This window comes from Monodelphis domestica, chromosome 3, assembly GCF_027887165.1.
Source record: "Monodelphis domestica isolate mMonDom1 chromosome 3, mMonDom1.pri, whole genome shotgun sequence".
NCBI classification, from domain to species: Eukaryota; Metazoa; Chordata; class Mammalia; order Didelphimorphia; family Didelphidae; genus Monodelphis; species Monodelphis domestica.
Window position 1 is genome coordinate 267,017,822 of NC_077229.1, and position 23,062 is coordinate 267,040,883.

Consider the following 23,062-nt stretch of genomic DNA (forward strand, 5'->3'; position numbering starts at 1 on the left):
CATCAGCTCTAGGGTTCTTCTTTCCCATTCTCCTACACATGGAACAGGGCAACTAGGTGGCACAATGGATAGAGTTCCTGACCGAGAGTCAGAAAGAATCATCTTCCTGAGTTCAAATCTGGCCCTGGACACTTACTAGCTGGGTGACCCCAGGCAAGTCAGTTTAACTCTGTTTGCCTCAGTTTCCTCATCTGTCAAACGAGCTGGAGAAGAAAATGGCAAACCTCTCCAGTATCTTTGCCAAGAAAACCCCAAATGGGGTCAGGAAGAGTCGGACAAGCCTGAGAAGACTGAACAACAACCACAGCAACCAATTCATGGAGATCTTCTCTTGGCTCCCAGATCTTTGTGTCCCTCTTCCCTTTGCCAGTTATTTACCATGCCTGATTTACCTCCTGCTTTGCCAGGAAATGTTGCCATTTAAAAGATGAGGTAATCTAGCTACACTTCCTTAAATTCAACATTTCATATTCTTTAAAAGTAGTCTCTGACTTAATAAATTCTTTAAGGAAATAATTTAGAATGTCAAGGTATTTATTGTGCCAATAATACTGTACATTGATATAGGACTTTATAGTTTACAAAGCACTTTTAAATACATGATGTCATTTGATAAATAGAATAATATAAATACAAAACTGCAGATGAACAGAGTTCTCAGTGTTAGAGCTCAGTGAGGTAATATGCTTATTTTCAGGGGAGAGACAATATGAAAATGGCCACTTAAGTTTATAGAGAGACATTTAGAAGCATATAAAAGTGACTGACCTGTCAATACATTTTGAGAGACAGCTATTATTTATGCAAATCTCATGTTAGCTTTCATTGTGGTAAGTAAAATAAGTAAAACAATGGATAGAAGTCCGGAGTCCAGGGTTCCCCATGCAATCATTGTTTTCTTTTCTACTTTGTATGTGGAAATTTTCTCTTTTCTGGTGTTTGTTAAATGAAGAAAAAACCCCATGAAAAATGTGGGAAGGAGTCAAGAGAATACTTGTGAACCAAACTGTGCGAACTTTGTTTTGATGACCAAAAGGCAAAGAAAGAAAGTAGAATTAGCTCTCATTTGAGTAGAGGTTTGTCTTTTTGATTTATCTCAAACCAGAATGAAATCTTTTGTAGTTTCGGTGACCCTAATTCCCCAACCCCCTCTTCCACAACTGGGGCAGCCATGATTTCCCATTTTTAGACTTGCTGCCTATTTTAAAATAAGCAAGTTTCCCCCAAATCTGCATATTTGCTGAGTAGCTCTGAATTTATATTTAAAGGGCAATTCCTTTACTGAAAAAAAGTTGGAAACTTGAGAAGTTTACATTTTTAAAAAATGAATCAGTTCCTCCAAAAGAAGTTTCCCTGACCACATAGATCTTCTCCCATCAACTCTAATGTCAGAAGTGGTTTATAAATAATTCCTTCTTTGTTGGGCTTTGTTTCTTTGGTACTTTTGTAGTCTATATCTGCATTTCCCAGGCACGTCCCAGGGCAATCCAGATGATCTATAAAGTCCAATGAAGGTCTGCAATTCCACGAGTCAGTGGGTCTGTCTATAGCAGACAAATTTAAATCATACATTCTTCTACTTTTTTTTTTAAACCCATACCTTCTGTTTTAGAACCTATACTAATATCAGTTCCATGACAGAAGAGTGGTAAGGGCTAGATGATGGGGGTTAAGTGACTGGCCCATGGTCATGCAACTACAAAATGTTTGAGGCCAACTTCTCCCTTCTCCAAGCTGACTTTCATATACATTATATTATTTTTATGTTACATATATTATGTGATATATATAAAAAAATAAATGGTAATTAAAAAAAGAATCTGTGGAAGAATCCACTGAGCTTTTAGGCTGTGCCTAAATCACACATTCTTTTCTTTTTTTAACCCTTACCTTCTGTCTTAAAATCAATACTGTGTATTGGTTCCAAGGCAGAAGAGTGGTAAGGGATAGGCAGTGGAGGTCAAGTGACTTGCCCAGGGTCACACAGATGGGAAGTGTCTGAGGCCAGATTTGAACCCAGGACCTCCCATCTCTAGGCCTGACTCTCAACCCACTGAGCCACCTAGCTGCCCCTAAATCACACATTCTTACAGAGATATCTGCCACTACTTTAGCATTTCCAAAATCCAGAATCCCGCTGCTGGGGGTACTCTCTTAATCAATTAATATTGCCACTTTTCTATGCTGCAGTAAGATAGAACCAGAACTTGAAGGAACTTTAGATACCATTTAGTAAACCATATCCATCAGTTTATGTGGCCAAAAATACATACATAAAACCATTGAATATTAAATAAATATTAAGTAAAATGTTAAATTAAATATAAATAAATTAAAAATAATATGATGCTAAGCTTTTTAATAATTAGACAATCCTAGGTACACCAATGATAGTTTATATTCAAATATCTTTAAACTGATTAGCCCATCTTCTGTCCATTCAAGAATCCAGAATCACAGCCCTATGAGAAAGAAGTAGCAGAAAAGAGTTTTAATGGAGAGGGGCTTAATACATAGTCATTAAGAATGCATGGAATTAAGAATGAGACTAGATAGATTTTTGAACATAATTTGCTTCTCGTGAATAAGCATATTTATTACAATTTATTGAATACTTTAAAATGATATCACAAATAATACATATTATATTATTGTTATGTTATATATCATATTATGTAATGTATATGTAAATAAATAAATGGTAACAAAAAAGAAAGTGTGGAAGAAATATGAACTTCTCTAAGTTAAACTCAGGAATTTGGTGAGTAAACAAAATAGCTTTTCATTTAGTTGGAGAATAAAGGAACACGTGGATGGGTAGATGGAGAAGAGCCTTTGAGATCTAGGAAAACAGATCAAGGAATAGGAAGTTATGGGCAGTGTAGTACAATGGAGAAGAGCACTGGATTTGGAATCAGAGATCTGGACCCATTCTAGCTCAATAATTTACTATAGACTCTATGTGTGTATATATACTATATAGGCAGTACGCATGTGTACATATGGACCTACGTGTATGTAGGCTATTTACTCTTACTGTATGTAGGATCTTGGGCCAGTCACTAATCTCTTTGAGTTTCCGTTTCCTCCTATGGAAATGAGGGAGTAGATGGAGTGATGATCTCTGAGATTCCTTTCAGATTCCGATCCAGATTCCTAGGATTCTGAAGTTTGCAAAGCAAAACAGGAATACATAGACTTGAGATTTTTCTGATGAAATATAATATTGATTTTTTTTCAATCCTGAGGAATCCTCGTCCAACACCTCCACTTATCTGGTTCTTTCCTCAGGTGGATGATGTTGATGAACCAGTCAAAGCAGGGGAAAATAAAGTAACCAGTAAGTTCCAGTCCATAGGAGTCCAAGTGGAAGAAGAGAAATGGTGAGTAAATGCCTGCTAGATTTCCTTATTTAGTATTAATATTTGGCAAGTCCTTTACAGATATTGGCCCCTCTATGATCTCTGCAAAGCAGCCACATTTCCCCATCTCCATAGGTCATACAATAGTTCATCTGCAACTCCTACGTGGGATGGTGATGGCTGACCCTCCTACCACACCACTATGGAGCCCAGGGCATTGGGACGGACAATGAGAACAGATTCCCCTCCTTTTCCTGGCCTGTCTGCATGCTTGTGCTCACATGGACACATGGACATGCTACTCCACTTGAATCTGTTCATGTTAGTCCTTTTCTCAGAACTCTTCAGGGATTCCTTATTGCCCACTTAAGTAAAGTTCAAACTCCTTAGCGTGGCATTCAATGCCCTTTGTATTATGGAGCCTCTCCATATGTGCTATACAATAAACAAAAAGGTCTAGGGGCTCCCCCGAGAAGGAAATGGAGAACCATTCCAGTATCCTTGCCAAGAAAACTCCACGGCCATCCGAAGTCCATGGGGTCACAGAGTCAGATACAACCAAATGACTGAGCCACAGCACACTCTAAACATTGCTCAAATGAAATAGCCTCATCCTAAACATAATCTGAGCCAACCTCCCTGTGTGCCTTTGCTCATAAACCTGGATATCCCTCCTTTTCCCTCCTCCTACTTGATTTCCTTTTCTCTCCCTCCCCCACTCCCTGGTCTCTTTATACTTAATAGCTTGATGCTTCCATTTATCTATAGTACTCCTAAGGTGGAGAGCCACCAACAACTCAGCCAGAGACTCTTATCTCATATAATTTTATCCATTCCCTTTCTTTTTCTTTTTTCTTTTTTGAAAAATTGATTAATTGATTTAGAATCTTTTCCCATGGTTACATGATTTATGCTCTCACTCTCCCCTCCTCCCTCCCCCCTCCTGTAACCAACTGAGTTTTACATGTGTAATTGATCAAGACCTATTTCCATATTATTAATATTTGCACTCGGGTCTACATCCTCAATCATATCCCCATCCACCCATGTGATCAAGCAGTCAGTTGTTTTTCTTCTCTGTTTCTACTCCCACAGTTCTTTCTCTGGATGTATCCATTCCCTTTCATAAATCCTTCATAAAGGATCCATTCAACATACCTTCTCTCTTAGAATCAATACTAAGTGGGGGCAGCTGGGTAGCTCAGTGGATTGAGAACCAGGCCTAGAGATGGGAGGTCCTGGGTTCAGATGTGATCCCAGATACTTCCCAGCTGTGTGGCCCTGGGTAAGTCACTTAACACACATTGCTTAGCCCTTACGGCTCTTCTGCCTTGGAGCCAATACACAGTATTGATTCCAAGATGGAAGGTAAGGGTTAAAAAAAAAAGAATCAATACTAAGTATCAGTTCTAAGGCAGAAGAGTGATAAGGGCTAGGCAATGGAGTTTAAGTGACTTGCCCAAGGTCATAGAACCAGGAAGTATTTGAGGTCATATTTGAACCCAGGACCTCCAGTTTCTAGGTCTGACTCTCAATCCACTAAGCCACCCAAATGCTCCCTCTATTTTTTAATATTATGTTGTTACCAATATAGCTCGCCAACAGCTCATCTATTATCCCTCAATCTCCCTACATGGCCAGCCCACCTCTTCTCCCCATCACAATTCCTACCTTCTCTCTTGGTTGAGATGTCCTGTGTGGCCCATCAGGCCCAGATCAGAGGCAGCATTGCCCAGGAAGCTTCTTATCATTCAGTTAATAACAAGTCTCCCATGTCACCATCCCACTCCAAATAATATTTGTTTTTTTCTCTTATGCACTTAAGGATAACTTTTTATGAGTCTCTATGTGTGTAATATATTTCCCCATATTATCAGGCCACACTTAACATAATAAACACGTATTAAATATTTATTAAAGTTGAGGTAAAAAAAGCCTTCAGGGGCAGTGGTCCAGTAGATAGAGAGTCAGACCTAGCAAGGGTTCAAATCTAACCTCAGACACTTCCTAGCTGTGTGACCCTGGATAAGTAATTTAATCCCAAATTCTTAGCTATTACTGCTTGGAACTGCCTTGGAACCAATACCTAGTATTGATTATGAGATGGAAGATATGGGCTTCAAAGATAAGAAGAGGAAGCCCCCAGCCTTCTTCTCTAGCCCTGTCTTGCTCAGAGCCCTCTCTTAGTCAACTCCTTGGCATAAGCTGGGGTGCCTCAAAAGATGCCTACCTTCTCCCAACTTGAGTTGCTCAGTAACCAGGGGCTGAGGAGGACAAGGGTTTCATCTGCATACTTATGGTGTGTGGTTATATGCTAGCCAAGAGAATCTCTCCCAAAATTAACCCCAGGAGATTGGTCATCTTTTCTCTCCCCTTGGGCTGCTACAGTGCCCTGGACATTTATAGAGCAGCCACACTCTCATGGAAGGCTACAGAACAGCCTGCCTGGCCCCTCATAAATTCACCTAAAATATCCCATCTCGCTCTGTCAGCTGGCTTTCCCCTACATGAAGAGGAAAATTCAGGCTCATGTAGGCCTGCTCTCTGAAGAGTCCTAGGTGCTACTCCTTTTTCTAAATGGAGAAAAGGAAACCCAGGGAGGACATTATTTAAGATAACGGAAAAGTAAGAACTCACATAGCACCGGAAGGTTTACAGAGTTTTCTTCTCCCCACGTCTGTGAGGTGGGAAATGCAAGTTTTTAGGAACATGGGATTTAGAGAATGTTTTCACTTGGTTTAAGGGGATGTGCCCCATGGGGCCCATCAGGGGAGGTGGCAGCCAGGGAGAAGGATGGAGGCTGAGTGAGTAAAGTCCAGGGCAGGGGGCAGCTAGGCTGGGGTCAGCATCCTGATGATGTATAAGCAACAGGAGGAGCCAAGGAAGCTGAAGCTAGGGCTGAGGCCAGAGTGGCCTGGCCACCCCTGGGACCAGAGGAGCTAGGATTTGAGGTCCATTGGAGAGGGTGGAATGTGACAGTCAAACCATCAGTAAGCACCTGCTGCATACCAAGCACTCTACAAGACCCTGGAAATAAGTGAAATAGCCCCTGCCCTCCTAGAGTTGACTCTGTGTTGGGTGGGTGTCCCAGGGAGAGGAGAATAATATGAACTGTACCCATATAGGTCTATACAAGGTAAGAGGGGGTGGCACAGTTGGATAGACCACTGGATCCAGAGTCAGGAAGGCTCATTTTTCTGAGTTCAATCCAGCTTCAGGCACTATATATGATATAGATAAGTCATTTGACCCTGTTTGCTTCAGTTTCCTCATCTGTCAAATGAGCTGGAGAAGAAAATGGCAAACCACTCCAGGATCTCTGCCAAGAAAACCCCAAATAGGGGGCATCTGGGTGGCTCAGTGGATTGAGAGCCAGACCTAAAGATGGGAGGTCCTAGGTTTAAATATGATCTCAGATACTTACTGGCTGTGTGACCCTGGGCAAGTCACATAACCCCCATTGCCTGGCCCTTACCACTAATCTGACTTGGAACCAAAACACAGTATTGATTCTAAGACAGAAGGTAAGGGGAAAGAAAGAAAGAAAGAAAGAAAGAAAGAAAGAAAGAAAGAAAGAAAGAAAGAAAGAGAGAGAGAGAGAGAGAGAGAGAGAGAGAGAGAGAGAGAGAAAGAAAGAGAGAGAGAGAGAAAGAAAGAGAGAGAGAGAGAAAGAAAGAGAGAGAGAAAGAAAGGAAGAAAGAGAGAGAGAGAGAGAGAAAGAAAGAAAGAGAGAGAGAGAAAGAAAGAAAGAGAGAGAGAGAGAAAGAAAGGAAGAAAGAGAGAGAGAGAGAAAGAAAGGAAGAAAGAGAGAGAGAGAGAAAGAAAGGAAGGAAGAGAGAAAGAGAGAAAGAAAGGAAGGAAGAGAGAAAGAAAGAAAGGAAGGAAGAGAGAAAGAAAGAAAGGAAGGAAGAGAGAAAGAAAGAAAGAGAGAAAGAAAGAAAGAAAGAGAGAAAGAAAGAAAGAAAGAAAGAAAGAAAGAAAGAAAGAAAGAAAGAAAGAAAGAAAGAAAGAAAGAAAGAAAGGACTCTATGAAGAAGTTCTTCCAGAAACTGAGTTTTGAGGGAAACTGAGGATTCTGAGAAGCAGAAATACAAAGGACAGGTATTTAAGAAAATAGGGGAATGGTCAGTAAAAGGTACAAAGTGGGGTAGAATACCTAGTGTGTATGAGGAATAGTAAGAAGGCCAATTGGGCTGGATAAACTATGATGTGTGTAAAAGGGAGTTGTGTGTCATGAGACCAGAAAGTAAAGTTTTAGGACCAGATTGTGAAAGAAAGGCTTTAAAAAAGAGAGGCCAGTTATACAGTAACCTATTGATAGGGAAATGTCCAAGGACTATGAAGAAGAGAAGAATAAATGAGAGAAAAAAGAGAAATTATTTCAAAAGAAAGATTGTCTCTAACTGGGATTAGTATCAAGATATTGAGAAGGAGACAAGGCATTAAGGTAGAGAATTAGAGGGGGACAGATGCCTGTGTCTGACTTAGCTCTGCAGAGAACTCCTCACAGCTTTATTTTCTGAATTTCACCATTGTACCTCAGTTGCTTCCTCACACTGTTCCTTCAAGCCCCTTATTCCATTGGTTAATTCTTCCCAGAATCTCTATTTTAGAAAAGGGCACAGACTAGTCTTTTCTAATTCTCTGAACTAAGACACCAAGCCTGAGGTGCCCCTAATTCAGCTACTGTGGACTCCTTTTCTCATCAATTCCCTAGAATTTCCATTTTGGGGAAAAATCCAGACTTCTCCAGTCCCTCTTTCTCCATACGTAGTCACTATTTCCCCATGCAGTTAGCTTCCCCCATCCAACTCCATTTCTCAGTTCCCCTTTTATTAATTGTTATCCCTTATTAGAATATAATCTCCTTGGGGAAACTAGGTGGACATTTCCTAATCATGTGTGACCCTGGGCAAATCACTTAACTCCAATTGCCTAGCCTTTACCACTCTTCTGCCTTGGAACCAATTCCAAGACAGAAGGTAAAGGTTTAAAAAAAAAAGAATATAAGCACTTTGAGAGTAAATGTCTTGCCCAGGGTCACACAGCTAAAGAAGTATCTGTGGTCACATTTGAACTCAAGACTTTGCATCTGCCTGCTTCTCTATTTACTAAGCCTCTTAGCTTCTTTCCCTTGAGATTCATCTCTAAAATGATCTTAGCTTTCTATGCGGACTTTAAGTCTTGATCTGAGCCCTGCAGGAAATGCCTTTATCATCCTGCCTAACTATGGCTGCTGAGTTATTCCAAGATAGAGCCACTATAGAACTCACTCAGATGAAACGAAAGAAAATGGAAGATGACTAGGTATGCAGGTGGGACAATCTTTAGAACCAGTCTGGGATATGAACTCTGATGTTGTCACTACCCAGCATCTGCAGGTAAATATTAACTCAAGCCACGGTCTCTTCAGAGACTTGTTAGGAAATCACTCCCCCATTACAGCCACCCGAAGCCCATTTGGATGAAGAACTAGATCTGCTGATAAGTTTAGAAGTTCCTATAAAAGAAGAAGATAACAATATTCTAACAGCTTAGAAATCTCAAGACCCCAAACACAAGAAAGATGGGAATGTGGCCCAAGATCAAAATGTTCCTACAAAAATTTTCAGTGACTGAAGAAAAGAATATGAGCAACTACCAAATACATCCAAAAATGTTACAGATGAAGAGCTTAAAGATTGGCATGATTGCATGATTTCCTTTAAAAAAAAAAAAGCCTGAAGAATTATGTTTGCCTTTTTATTCATCAGTGGGATAAAGGGGAAGATGCAGAATCAGGCAATACTTTGGGAAAAGTTGAAACATTTAGATCTAAAATGGACCTCAGAAGCTATCTAGGCTCTGTTCCTCATTGTACAGTATTTGATGAAGAAGCTGAGGCCAATCGAGGTTAAGTGGTTTGCCCAGATTCACAAACTGAGTCAGAGTCAAGGGGAGAATTTGAATCAGCATCCCAGCATGGCCACTGTAGTATACCTACCTCTGTATTTCAGATAACAGTTGACATAATAAATTAAGGAGCATCCTTCCAACCAATTTTTCTCTCTGGCCTGGAATTCTTATAACCTGACTTCTGTAAGCCAGGAGAATGCTCCCTCAATATGCTTTCCTTGCTAAGAATAAGATCCAGATTCTAATTAGCCCTGGTATTTGTTTACAACAAATCAGGTGCTGCTGGTAATCAGGATGTGATTAGAGCAAGGTAGGATTAGAACCTGTTTGCATTGGGGAGAAAACAAATTATAAATGGAGGTACAATGGGTGTTTTTTTTTTAAATAGAAAGAAAGATGTTAACCTTTAATGAAATCATCATTCAGTTAATTCATATTGATTATACAAATTGATACAAGTTCTCTCAGTTGGTCTGTAGGTCAAATGATCCCATGTCCTAGTACCGGGCGATCATAGATGTAGAACAGAGACCTTCTCTTCCTCTTCTCTGGATGGTCACCAGAGACCAAATCCTGGAAGACCTTTTGCCCTGGGTCCTTCAGATTGTTAATTATGTCTCCCGGAACACTAATTCAGGAAAGTCCCAGACATGCTTCACTTCATTCCCTCCTTTCTGTCTACTTTGTTCACAGTCTGCTGGCCAGTAGCCTCATACCCTTCCTCCCCCACCCTCCAGGTCTGGAACCAGGAACCTTGATCAAATCCACTCTGCCTTTGTTCCTAAGTGGCTTGGGCCACTCTACTTCTTCCCTCATCCCCCCCATCCAACGACTCTTCCATAACATGCTAGACCAAAGGACCACCCCACCATATGTGTTATTTTCCCTGTTAGAATGCAAACACCTCAAGGAAGGGACAGTCCTTGCTTTTATAACATAAGGGCTTAATGCATGATCTTTTGTGCCATTTCCATTCATTCTTTCATTCTTTAAAAGTCATCTAGCTGTCCTAACAGACAGCTCTAGGGTAGAGCTCTGGGCCTGGAGTCTGGATGACTCATCTTCCTGAGTTCAGATCCAGTGTCAGCCACTCACTAGCTGTAACCCCTGGTAAATAGCCTAACTCCATCTCAGTTTCCTCATCTGAAACTAGAGAAGGAAGTGGCAAACCATGCCAGTATCTTTGCCAAGAAAACTCATGACTGAGCAACTCAGACATTTAATAGTTCTGTGACCCTGGGCAAGTCACTTAACCTCTTTTTGTCTTAACCCAAGGGAGAAGGAAATGGCAAACCACTCCAGTATCTTTGCCAAGAAAACCCCATGGATGGTATGGCGCACTATGGTCCACAGGGTCATAAAGAGTCAGACATGACTGAACAATAACAACAGCCATCCTGAAAAAAAAAAAGAGAGGTTCACTACTCTGAGAGGCTGACAGTGGAGACCTGGATCTTTCTTTGAGACATTGAGGAGGTCCTAGAAAAGTATTACTATATTTCAGGATTTTGAAAAATCATGAAGCAATTCAATCACCTTGCTCTCACTAAAATAACTTTTAGTAAAAGCAAAAGAAATTGGCATATTATTGCTAAAAAATATTTTAATTTTACTTGATCCTTATCTCTTCCTTTTATGTTTTGGTGTATGTTTTATAACGTACTTATTGGTATAGCAATACCTCTATATCATGATAAGGACTGGACCTGTGATTCCATTGATAGAAGGATCTCCTGGATGAGGAATGTCGCTTTCTCAATGCAGATTGTCATCTTCTTTGCACTTTATAAAGTTCTAGAAAATTGCATTGTTTTAGAGACAGGACATGAACTCAAGTCTTCCAGATGCCAAGGCCAGTTCTCTCTATACAAGGCAACACACTGACTCTCAGGGAACATCTGAATAATTTATAAACAAATATACATCCACTGGTAGTGTGTGGCCAAGAAAATTTTAACATTAAGTGATGAATCAAAAAAATTTTGGAGACCACTAGGCTAGAACATTCTTCTCTCAATAGCAACTCTAAGATAGAAGGAGAAGAGATAGGCAAATGGGGATAAATTATTTATCCAGGGTCACACAGCTAGAAAGTAATCTGAGGTCAAATTTGAACCCAGTGCCTCCTGTCTCTCTGCCTGGTGCTCTGTCTGCTGTACTACCTTGCTGCCCCCCAGTTATGAATATTTTATAAATAAATAGACATACACTAGCAGTGTGTGCTCAAAAAATGTATACTATTAGATGATAGGTCAAAAAAATTAAAGACCACTCATTTACAGCATTTTAAAGTAAATCCACATTGTTTTCTAAGCCAGACATTTGTTCTTTTTTCAAAATGATTTTATTTCATTAAATATTTCTCAATTATATGTAAAAAACATTTTTAATACTCCTTTTTTAAGTTTCAAATTCTCAGGGGTAGCTACGTGGCTCAGTGGGTTGAAAGCCAGGCCTAGAGATAGGAGTTCCTAGGTTCAAATCTGGCCTTACACTTACTAACTGTGTGACCTTGGGTAAGTCACTTAACCCCAATTGCCTAGCCCTGAGTACTCTTCTGCCTTGGAACCAATACACAGTATTGATTCTAAGACAGAAGGTAAGGGTTTAAAAAAAAAAGTTCCAAATTCTCTCCCTTACTCTCCTCTGTTTGAGATGGCAAGTCATTTGATATTGATTATACATGGTACATCATACAAAACATTTATTAACATATTAGCCATGTTGCAGAAGAAGACACAAAGAAGAAAAGGAGAGAAAGTGTCCTTCAATCTGCACTTAGAGTTCATCAGTTCTCTCCTGGAGGGGGAGAACAATTTTCATCCTGGTTTCTTTTCAGCCATTTATTCTAACCGGTGTTTCTTTAATTTAATGTTTTGGGAAATGCTTTGAAATCTGAAGGACCTCAAAGCATGATAGATTCTGCAATCAGAGATCTCCATTTTTTTCCATGTCTGCAATGTCATCTTAGGTTTGTTTGTTTTTTTCTTCAAACAATTCCCTCCTACCAAGAAGCATCTCTGAAGTAAAAAGTCAAGAAAACTGGCCTTACAACCATACATGTTATGGTTAAGGCAAAGAATCCAAACCACATAACTGGACTTCTCACACACACACACACACACACACACACACACACACACACACACACACACACGTAGAAGCAATTTTTTAAAAAGAATTAATGGGATGGCACTGGCCCATCTGCTTAGAAGATTGCTAAGTATTGCATTATTTATGCTTATTATTTAACAGCAACCAAAAAAGTTCTACTAAGCATTTTTGTTGCATTATTAAAAGGTCACTTGGATGTTAGAAAAAGAGTGAAAGATAAAGAAAAAGAATAGACATTTTTGGTAGGTTGTCCTTATGGTCAAGGTCCTCATCACTATCAAACTAGGTTCCTCTCAAGAGTCAGTTTCACTCGTCCCCCATCCCTTAGCCAGCCTTGGGTAAATGAACACCTTTACATTGGGGTCGATGCCTGTCTCTCTCCTGGCCAACAAAGCAAATCCACTGTCTTAAAATACACACAATCCAGATTTCCTACTTTACTTTGGTCCGAGGGTAGGTCAACTAGAGAACCATGTACAAAGCTCAATCCATTGTGAGCTTTGTCCAGCGGAGTTGACCTGGGTTAGTTAGTCTGGCATTATCCAAGGACGGCTGTAAAAGGTCTTTTGTTTGTGTTTTGAATTCCCTGGGTGGTAAAGTGGACATGGCTGTCATTTTGCGCAGAATGGCAAATAGCTATCCATCAAACACCTCCCCAAGTCAACCTAGTGATAAAAGATAGCATCCAAACATTTCACAACAGAAGACAACAACAAAAATTAATCCTCCGGAGACAAAGAGGCACTGATTATCACCTTTTGAATCTTGCACATTTGGGGAACTAAGGCAAATATAGGCAAAGCTACTTAAAATCATTATCTACTGAAGGCCCAGCCTTGTAAATAAAGAGCATTCTTTCTGGTCCTAAACCAAACAAAGGGAAATACTATCAAGTGTGGGGAGCTGAGCACTAGGTTTAAAAAAAACCCAACAGATTAACATGAGAAAATTTACTGGTTAGAAAGAAAAAGTTGGAGAAATGAGATGCAGGAAATGTCCTTATGAAATTTGCAATTTTTTTTCTCCAAAGACAAGAGATTATAATTTTTATTTCTCATATTTAGAATAAAAATAATATATACATTTTGGCTTAACAGGAATTGAAACAAAACTGGCTATTGCTTACATTAGCTGTGAGCCACTGTAAGTTAAAAGACCATAGCTACCATCTTGAAGAAAAATTTCAGACTCTTGGCTCTTACAGACAATGGCCAGTGTCAAGATTTGTCTTTTGTACTACAGTTAAGCATACACATAGAAAAACATATAAAAATACATTTATAAAAATATAAATATCATCTTTACTTGGAATTACTGAAGCAGTCAAGATCACTGGTAGAAGGAAATGAGGAGTGTTACTGCCCAAGAGGCTTTGGGATATTATAGAGCCCATCACATGATAAACTACGTCATGGCATTAACAAAATTTCTATTTTCAATTAATTCAATGAGAAAAATCCTCGGAAAGTTGAGCTCTATTTCCATTCTCCTGATTTAAGTAATTTTACATTGTTTAATCATGTCCAATTCTTCAAGACTCCATTATGGGGTTTTCTTGGCAAAGATATTGGAGTGGTTGCCATTTCCATCTCAGATAGATTAAGGCAAATAGAGGTTAAGTGACTTGCCCAGGGTTGCACAGCTATCAAGTGTCTGAGGCCATATTTGAATTCAGGTCTTCCAGACTCCAGGCCCTGCACTCTATCCAGTGAGCCACTTAGCTGCCTCCTCCATTATCCTAGGCTACCCTGAATGGTGAGGATAGTAAGGAGAAAGGGGTACAACTTTTAAATGGCTCTATTTTTGTGGTCCCCAATGAAATGAGGCCATTAATATAGCAGATGAATGCACAATTGTGGGAAGGTTCAGAAACAAGATAACCACTCTTAAAAGAAAACTCACTTTTCACAAAACCTCCTACATAAGTCCAAAGCAGATATTTTGCCAGTTACTTGTTTTTTGGGGGATCCATAGACCTGTGGCCCTGGGAAAAACTGGGTTTCCCTGATTTTCCAAGTTTCTATCCTCATGTTCCTCTCACCTTTACCAAAGGTATATTGAGTGCCGTCTGATTCTCTCCTACTTGCTTCCACTTCCTTGCTCCTGTCATTCATTCTTTAAACAGTTATTGTCTAGAATGGAACATAAACTCCTTGAGAGCAAGGATGTTTGTTTTGTATTGGTTTTTGCTTCTGTTTTTGTCTTTGTATGTCCTGCACCTGACTAGCTGGGTACCTAGTAGGTGCTTAAAATATCTGATAGATTATAAATGTGCCTACTGATTGTAAGACCTTATACTGGGTGTTAAAGACAATAAGATGAAAAAATGTATAGTCCAAGACTCTCAGAGACCTTACAGTCTAATAAAGGCACTATAGCTCATAAATAAATATGATACAAGGCGGGGAGGGTGAGAGAGCCAAGGTATTAGAGGAAAACTCAAGAGGGCAAAGCTCTCTTTCAATTGGGGAAAACAGGGAAAGCTTCATGGAGGAGAGGGCACAGTTGATGGAGCAGGTGGACCTGGAGTCAGGAAGATTTAAGTTCAAAGTTGGCCTCAGATGTTAACTAGTTGCATGACCTAGGATCAGTTTCTTTACCTATATTGGCTTCAATTTCCTCCAATTTAAAATGGGTTTAGCAACAGCAATTATTCCTCTTCACTGTTGTGAGATTATATTTATGCCAGGCACTATGCTGAGTGCTTTAAAGGATTTCTCATTTGAAAATGAGATTATATTTGTAAAATACAGCATAGTGTGTAACATATAGTAGATGCTATGTAAATGGCAGCTATTATTGTTATTATTACTCCTGGGCTAGACCTTGAAAGATTTAAAACAATCACTATATGGTTGCAGGCATGGAAGCTGGTCTAAACCATAAATGGAGGGATGAGAATGCAGGATGAAATTGGGGACCAGTTTCTTGTTCTGGCTGCCTGCTTGCCCCAGGCAAGATATGTAGAGGAATAGGAGGAAATTGCCCCAAAAAGGGAAGTTGGAATCATACCATGGAGTGCCTTAGGTGGCAGAATAACAGCGCTGTATTTTATCTGATAAACAAAAGGGAACTTTCTGGCTTTTTTTTTTTTAGCAAGGGAGTGAGTATAGGTCAGGCATGTGTGTTATAAAGATAATTTTGGTAGCTCTGTAGTATAAAAATGGAGATTTGAACCCCAGACTTCAAACCCCAGAGGTCCTTGGTACTTCCCAGAATTCCCTATAATCTTACCTGAGTCTCCACCTGGATGAGATCACAATTTATTATTTAAAGGGCTCTCTGCCTCTCAAGAGTCTCTTCCTCAGAGATTGCAATAAGATGTAAGTGAATTGTGAATGGGCTAATCAGCCCTAGGCACATGCTTTTCTTATTTTGTATTTCTTATTTCCTTGATTTCTAATAATCTTAATAAACCTCATAAAATATAATACTTTTATTACAAGAAACTAATTTAACTGTTACAGTGGGAGGATGAAATGGAATGGGACAAAGTCATCAACCATCATCATCTTCTTCTCCTTCTCCTCCTCCTCCTCTCTCCTCTCTCCTCTCTCCAAGTGGCATGGTAGATACATTGCTGGGTCTGTAGTTAGGAAGACCCAAGTTCAACTGTGAACCCAGACATTTATTAGCTGTGTAACCCTCGCCAAGTCACTTTCTCTGTTTGCCTTAGTTTCCTCAACTACAAAATAGGGGTAATAATAGCATCTACCCCCAGGGTTATTATGAAGATTAAATGATATTTACAAAGCATTTAGCACAGTTGTTGGCACATAATAGGTGCTAAAAAATCCTCCCCATCCCTTCGTAGAGTCATAGATCATCGGAGGTATACTGATCCAACTGCCTCATTTTATAAATGAAGAAATAACAGGAAATAACCTACCCTACAAGATTGTTGTGAAGATAATAAATACTGTAATAATAGTAATAGCTAACATTTATATAATGGCTACTATGTGCCAGGCATTGTGCTAAGCACATTTTCAAATAAGAAATATTTTAAAGCACTTAGCACTGTGCCTGGTACATAGTAGGTGCTATATAAATGCTTGTTCCCTTCCTATCCCTTGCCTCCACTTCCACTAAAAGACCTCTAAGTACATTTCCAATTCTAAATCTATGAACTTATGACCCTATCAACTGATAGAAGTTGGCAGTTGATTGGGTAGTGAGTCTGAACCTCTGTAAATAGAATAATAATGCCATCAACAGAAATAGGGAAATTAAGAGGAGGTATAGATTTGGAGGTGGAAAGAAGATGAGATCAGTTTTGTATATGTTGATTTTAAGGGGTTAGTGGGATATCCAGCCATGCTGAGATAATTTATTAGCCAATTAAGGAGATCTAGAGCTTTAAGAAAGAATTACATAGATTTTGGAGCCATAGTCATAAAGGTAGTAATAGAAGCCATAGAGGTAGATGAAACAGTCAAGGAAGAAGGAAGATATTAAAAAAACAAAAACAATAGAAGAAGAGCATTAAGGATAGAACTCTTAAGGGATACTCACCCTGAGATAGAACCACAAACCAATAAAAGAGCAGGAAAAGAAGTTGCCACAGAGATAGGAGAACCATAGAGTAGTGTCATGGACTTCAAGGGAGAAGAGGATATCCAGATAGAAAGGGTAGGTCAACAGGATCAAATGCTTCTGCTCACAGAAATCCTGGCTAAAACTCTCCACCTTTCAAAATTCTAATTACCTGATCTGATTTTTTTTTTAAGAAAAAAAAATTTCCAAAACTTCACCTGTCAAGATCTTTTTGGATTCTGACTGTCATTCTTTGCTTTATTTGTCCCTCCCAGCCTTATATCATATGCAGCATTGATGAGGACGCCACTTATACCTTTCACTAAGTAATAGATGAACATACAGCCCAGGGTCAAGCATAGAACACCAGGGCATTCTACTCAAGACTTTCTGCCAACATGACATTGACCCATGAACTACTCTTTGAGTCCAGCCATTCATACAGATCATTATCCATATTATTGTATTATCTTCTAGGTCATATCTGTCCATCTTCTCCAGGTTTGTATATATGAGTTATTTATCATGTGTTGTCCCAGAATCTAAGAGAATTTTATCTAGCACATTCCCCACACCTACCACTAACTCTGTCCAAAAAAAAGAAGAGGGGTTCATCTGACATGACTTATTCTTGGTAAAGCCATGATCTTTGAGATCATTGCTTTACTTTCTTGATTTTCATTAACCATTATTTTAATGATTCCCAGAATTTTCTCAGAAACTGAAGTCTTAGTCATTGGCATAAAATGTCCAAACTCTGTTCTTTTTCCTTTTTTGGAAACCCGGATGTTTGCCCTACTCTAGTCCTGTCACATCTCTTCTATTCTCCATGACCTTTCTCCTATTCTTGACTGTGGCTCATTGATCACATCTTCTAATTCTTCAATGTTCAAAGATGTAGTTCAACTGAGTGACTTGAATTCATTAAGTATAACTAGATGCACTCTTTCTGTTTCATTACTTATCTTGTGGATCAACTTCCTGTTGGTCATTTTTGTTCTGTAATGTCCAGGGCAAAGGTCATTTTCAGCTGAGAGAACAAACAAAATAAGATTCGAATAGCCTGACAACTTCTCTTTTCATTTATCATTACATTTACTCCCCAAACAGCTGAAGTGTTCCTTTTCTTTATCCTTCTTTCCTCTCAATATCACTTTTTTATAAAATAAATTTTTGTCCTTGGCTTCCCTAACCAGTCTTAGTTCATGCTGAATGTTAGTGCTGTTGACACTATTCTTACAAGACCATACTATACTCATATTCATTCTCTATTACTTACCCTTGAGACCATTTTTGTACCTATCTTATTAAAATGTTGGTCAGTGAGTTCCTATGCATTAGTTCTCTTTCTTCTGACATCTGTTTTTCCTCCTCATTAGAGTTGTCAACCTTTGTGTCATTCTTGAGATTTTTTGATCACTGATAGGCTGACTTACCTTTAGAATTTTACTCCACAGTATCCTTCTCTGAACTGTTCAAAATCTATTTTCTCCAAATCTTAGCTACATTGCAGACTAGTATTGGCTTTTTCCTTTCCTCTCTCACAAACGATTAAAGGCAATGATCACTGCCCCACAACATTAGAGAGAAAGTATTTAGCACAGTGCCTTCCTCCTAATAAGCATTATTCCTTTCCCTTCCTTCTTCTTATATAAATTTGTTCCTTGTTGGTTCTTTTGCCTTTGGATGGGTGACATTATGTTTAAGAAAAGAAATGAAGGTATTGAGTATTCTGCTTTTTTCAGAGAAAAATTTCTGACATATGCCTATATAATTGAATCTTCCTATCACCATTATATCATGCCTCTATGACAGATTTGGAATCCATTTCCCAAACTCTTCATCTCTTACTTTCTGACTAGGTGATCTATAGAATACTACAAGGTCAAAATCAATTCTATTCTTCCCTTCATTGATCTTTGCCCAAATGATCTCTCTATCTTGCTTCCTTCTCCTGAGTTCAAGATTTATTCAGTCATATTCCATGTAAGGATTTCATCCTCCAGATCTCAGTGGTAGCCGTGTGGTTGGATCACCTCTTTGCAACAGGCTCTCTAATTTCTATTGCTTCTTGTCTATTCTTTGGCACTTTGTGTATAGATTTTTGAGGATGGGGTTTTACTACTGATTCCTTGAACAGATTTTTGTCTCCCATGAATTTCTATCTCAGAAATGCTATTCTTCTTTCATTGTTGCTACCCTCTATGAAATCCAGCTTGGTTGATATTCATGGGCAATTTTCTTTCTCCTTTATCTTTTTAAAAGTCCTTTTGAATAGATTTGCAAATACATTCTTTTTAGCTTTTATTAGGTATATTCTGCTTCTCCCTAGGAATTTTCATTTCTATATTTCAAGATGTGTTCCTGAAATCCAAATCACCACCTTCTTAGTCAGCTGTTTACTTTCCCAAACAATTTTTCTCTTCTTCATCCCTTGCCTTTAGTGGTCAAGGAAGACATTCTGCGCTCATATAGTCTTCAGTGTGTTACCTAAGATTTAGTAATCTCTAGCAATACTCTCTGTTATATCTTAGATACATGTCCCAGGGGAGACAACAGACCTCTCTATTGTTGTTATCAGGTTAACAAATAGCTGACTTGGGATCTCTGACTAGGGAGTAGCCAACCACACAACTCTTGTCTCCTTCCTCTGACCCATGGTGGATGATCTCTTATCTGGGAGTTTCTGTGCTTCCACTTTATCATTCCTTGGAGGACAAGTAGTTGCTTTTCTCATAGTATCCATGTCTCTGCCCTTCTGGGAGAGCCTCATGTTTATTTATTTTTAATTGTTTTTTGTTAATTAATTTGTTTGTTGGTTACTTTAAAATTCCCAGGAATCTCCCTCCCTCCCTTTCCTCTCCACACTTGAGAAGGTGTCTTTTGACCAAAAAAAAAAATTCATGTATATTATAAGTTATGTCTTTGGTGTCTCTGTTTATCAGTTCTTTTTCTGGAAGTGGGCAATCACAAGTTATTTTTCAAACATTAATTCTGAAGCTGTATATTGTAAAAGAGGAGGAAAATGGAAAGAGGCTCTCCTCTCTTACTAATGGAGAAGGGTGAACAGGTTTTAGGTCACTGGATGGATGTGTTTCTTCAGTGAGAGGGTGAAGGAAAGTGATGTGAGGAAAGCTGAAAGGTCTGAGGAAAGATGGCTGTGTTTCTCCTTCCTCAAGGTTGACTGACCTTAGAGCTTTTGAATTACTCAGAGAGAGAGAGACAGGAGGAGTCTTGTCCACCTTTCTTCCCAAGGATGCACCACAAACTATATCCTTGTGTCTTGAATGTGGGCTCAACTGCAGGGAGAGATGTTGTATCCCAGACAGTCCTTTCAAGGGCAAAGGTTTTTGTTGTTGAACCCTTCCCTAAAAACTTACTTTTGGTCTTGTTCACTATTTACCCAACCTTTATCTTCTCATGAAAACCCCCCACCAAACTCAAACTCCATAAACTAAAATTTATTTGAAGAGATGGGGAACAAAGGGGTTGAAGGGACAAGGTAATAGGATGGAGGGATAGGAATGCCCTAATAACTATGTTTTATGGTAGTTGGTATTCACAGGTCCTGAGGCTTTGTGCCTCAAGCCTTTTCCCAACACCATGTTTCTTATATTCTTACACTATACTAACTTAAAGTAATATCTCTATGAATCTATCCAAGGAAAAACAAAAGGGGGAGACCCAAAGGGAGTGGGCAGATGAGCTCTGGCCAAAGAGTCCAACTGAACTCCCTTTCAGTCTTGAATAGCAGGAGACAAGTGAAAGGAGATTTGTGGAGAATTTCTAGCTGGAGACAGGTACATAACAAGAAGGAAATCAAGTTCTTTCTCCTCCTGTGGCTTCAGATATTTCTCCGACCCTCAGGAAAACACTCCTGTCAGTTTTCTTCCAAGGGTGGAAGTGAAGTCAGTTGCCCAGAATTCTCTCAGTTTTCAGTTCTTTTTCCCAGAATCCTCTTGCTCCCTTTCCACTGCTCCTCAGCCAGCTGCCCCCACCAGGCTAGCTGTTCACCAAAACAGCAATATTCTATTTTAGGGTCTCTTCTCATATATTACAATATATTCTCTACTACTCATACTATTCTACTCATTTTATTTTTTTATAATTTCATGAAGATATTTCCATATTTAAAAAATTAACTTGCTTATCATTTCTTATGATACAGTAGTATTGTATCACAATTATATGCCATAACTTGTTTAACCATTCCCCAATTGATTAATATCCCCTTATTTTCCAAGTTCTTTGCCACTACAAAGTGATCTGCTATAGATATTTTAGAACATTATAGGTTCTTTTCCATTTTCCCTGAATACCTTGGGTCTAAGGGTGGGTATACACAATTTTATAATGCTCTAGGCATAATTCCAGATTGCTCTACAAAATGGTTGAATCAGTTCACAGTTCCACTAACAGTGTATTAGTGTCCCCATTTTCCTACATCTTCTCCAGCATTTGCTATTTTTCCCTTTTATCATGTTAGCCAATCTCATAAGTGGGAGATGGCATCTCAGAATTGTTTTGATTCACATTTCTCTAATCAATAATGATTTAGAGCATTTTTACTTATGACAGTATATGGCTTTGATTTCTTGGTCCAAAACCTGCCTATTCATATCTTTTGAACATTTCTTAATTGGAGAGTGGCTTGTATGCTTTTAAATTTGCCAGAGTTCTCTATATATTTTAGATATAAGACCTCTATTCCAAGAAACTCTATAAAAATTTTCACCAATTTTCTGTTTTCCTTCTCATTCTGGCTACATTCATTTTATTTCTATAAAATCTTTTTAGTTTAATGTAATCAAAATTATCCATTTTACACCTTATAATGCCCTCTACCTCATGCTTATTTATAAATTCCTCTTCTATCTATAAATCTGATAGATAATGTGTTCCTTGTTCTAATCTGCTTATGATAGTTCCCTTTAGGTCTGGGTCATGTATCCATTTATCTTAGTAAATGCTGCAAGATATTGCCCTGTACCTAGTTTCTGCCAAACTGCTTTCTAATGTTCCCAACAATTTTTACCAAATAGTGAATTCTTATTCTCAAAACTGGGATCTTCACTTTTGTCAAATACAAGGTAACTATAATCTTTTACTTCTACTTGTTGTATATCTATTCTGTTCCACTGTTCTTTCTATTTCTTAGCCAGTACTAGATCATTTTGGCAATTATTATTTTATAGTAGAGTTTAAAATCTGGTACTGACATTTTTTTAAATTCCAAGACTTTAGTCATCCTTGTCCTTTCTTCCCTTCCTGTTCTGTATGGCATTCTTTTCTCCTCTAACCTCCTGACAAATGTTATTTCCTCTCTACCACTTCAACTCCCTCTTCTCCCACTGAAGCCTCATTTTTGTTGTTGCTTTATTCTCCAGTTTAACCTAGAGTGCAAAAAAGCATGCTTCCCTTTCATCTGTTTAAGTATTCCCTCCATTTAGGCAGCCCCTCTCTAAGTTTCCATGAAGAATTTCTTCTATGCCGCGTAGATGATAGTTTTCATGGGTCACTATGACCAAAAGAAGATTCTTCACCGGATGCCTAGCCTTACAGTGATAAAACCCTCCTAACTTCCATAGGTGCTTGGACAGCCGACCTAGAGCGTGATAAAGCGCGCTCTACATTGGCATAACCCATGAAGGTCCCAGGGCCAGCCTCTTACCGTGACGAAGCATTAGAGTAGGGCGCCCCATCAACGGTGGCTCTTAACCAAGGAAATAAGAGAACATCCCGAGTTCTTCGATACAAAAAGAGCAGCCCCATGGTACTCCCTCTGCTCTTCTTTGTATTTTCATGTAGAGGAAATGGGCAGAATAAGATCAGTCAAACATGGTTTGAAGTTTGAAGCATAAGGGGTTTATTTATTTATTTTTGCTAATTACATGTAATAACAAATTTCCAACTAAGTTTTCCAAAGTTATATGATCTAAATTGTCTCCCTCCCTTCCTCCCTCCCCACTCCTGGGGCTGGCAAGCAATGCAATATGGGCTATATGTCTCTATAAATATGTGTGAGCATCCCCATTGGGATTTGAATGATGTCTTCTTTTTTTTTTTAACCCTTACGCTCTGTCCTTGTAGCAACTCTAAAATAGAAGGGCAAGGGGTAGCCAAACAGAGTTGAGTGACTTGCTCAGGGTCACACA

At 38.9% G+C, this 23,062-nt stretch overlaps 1 protein-coding gene across 9 annotated transcripts in view; it reads left to right on the forward strand.

The window, feature by feature from the left end:
* The window catches only part of DLGAP1 (DLG associated protein 1), a 1,166,486-nt gene that overhangs the window by 1,077,433 nt on the left and 65,991 nt on the right, over positions 1 to 23,062 (forward strand). For all 9 annotated transcript variants that reach the window (XM_001364232.4, XM_007487658.3, XM_056820788.1 and 6 more), the window contains one exon: positions 3,292 to 3,383. In XM_001364232.4, the coding sequence (XP_001364269.1) occupies positions 3,292 to 3,383 (92 nt within the window). The remainder of the gene's footprint in view (positions 1 to 3,291; positions 3,384 to 23,062) is intronic.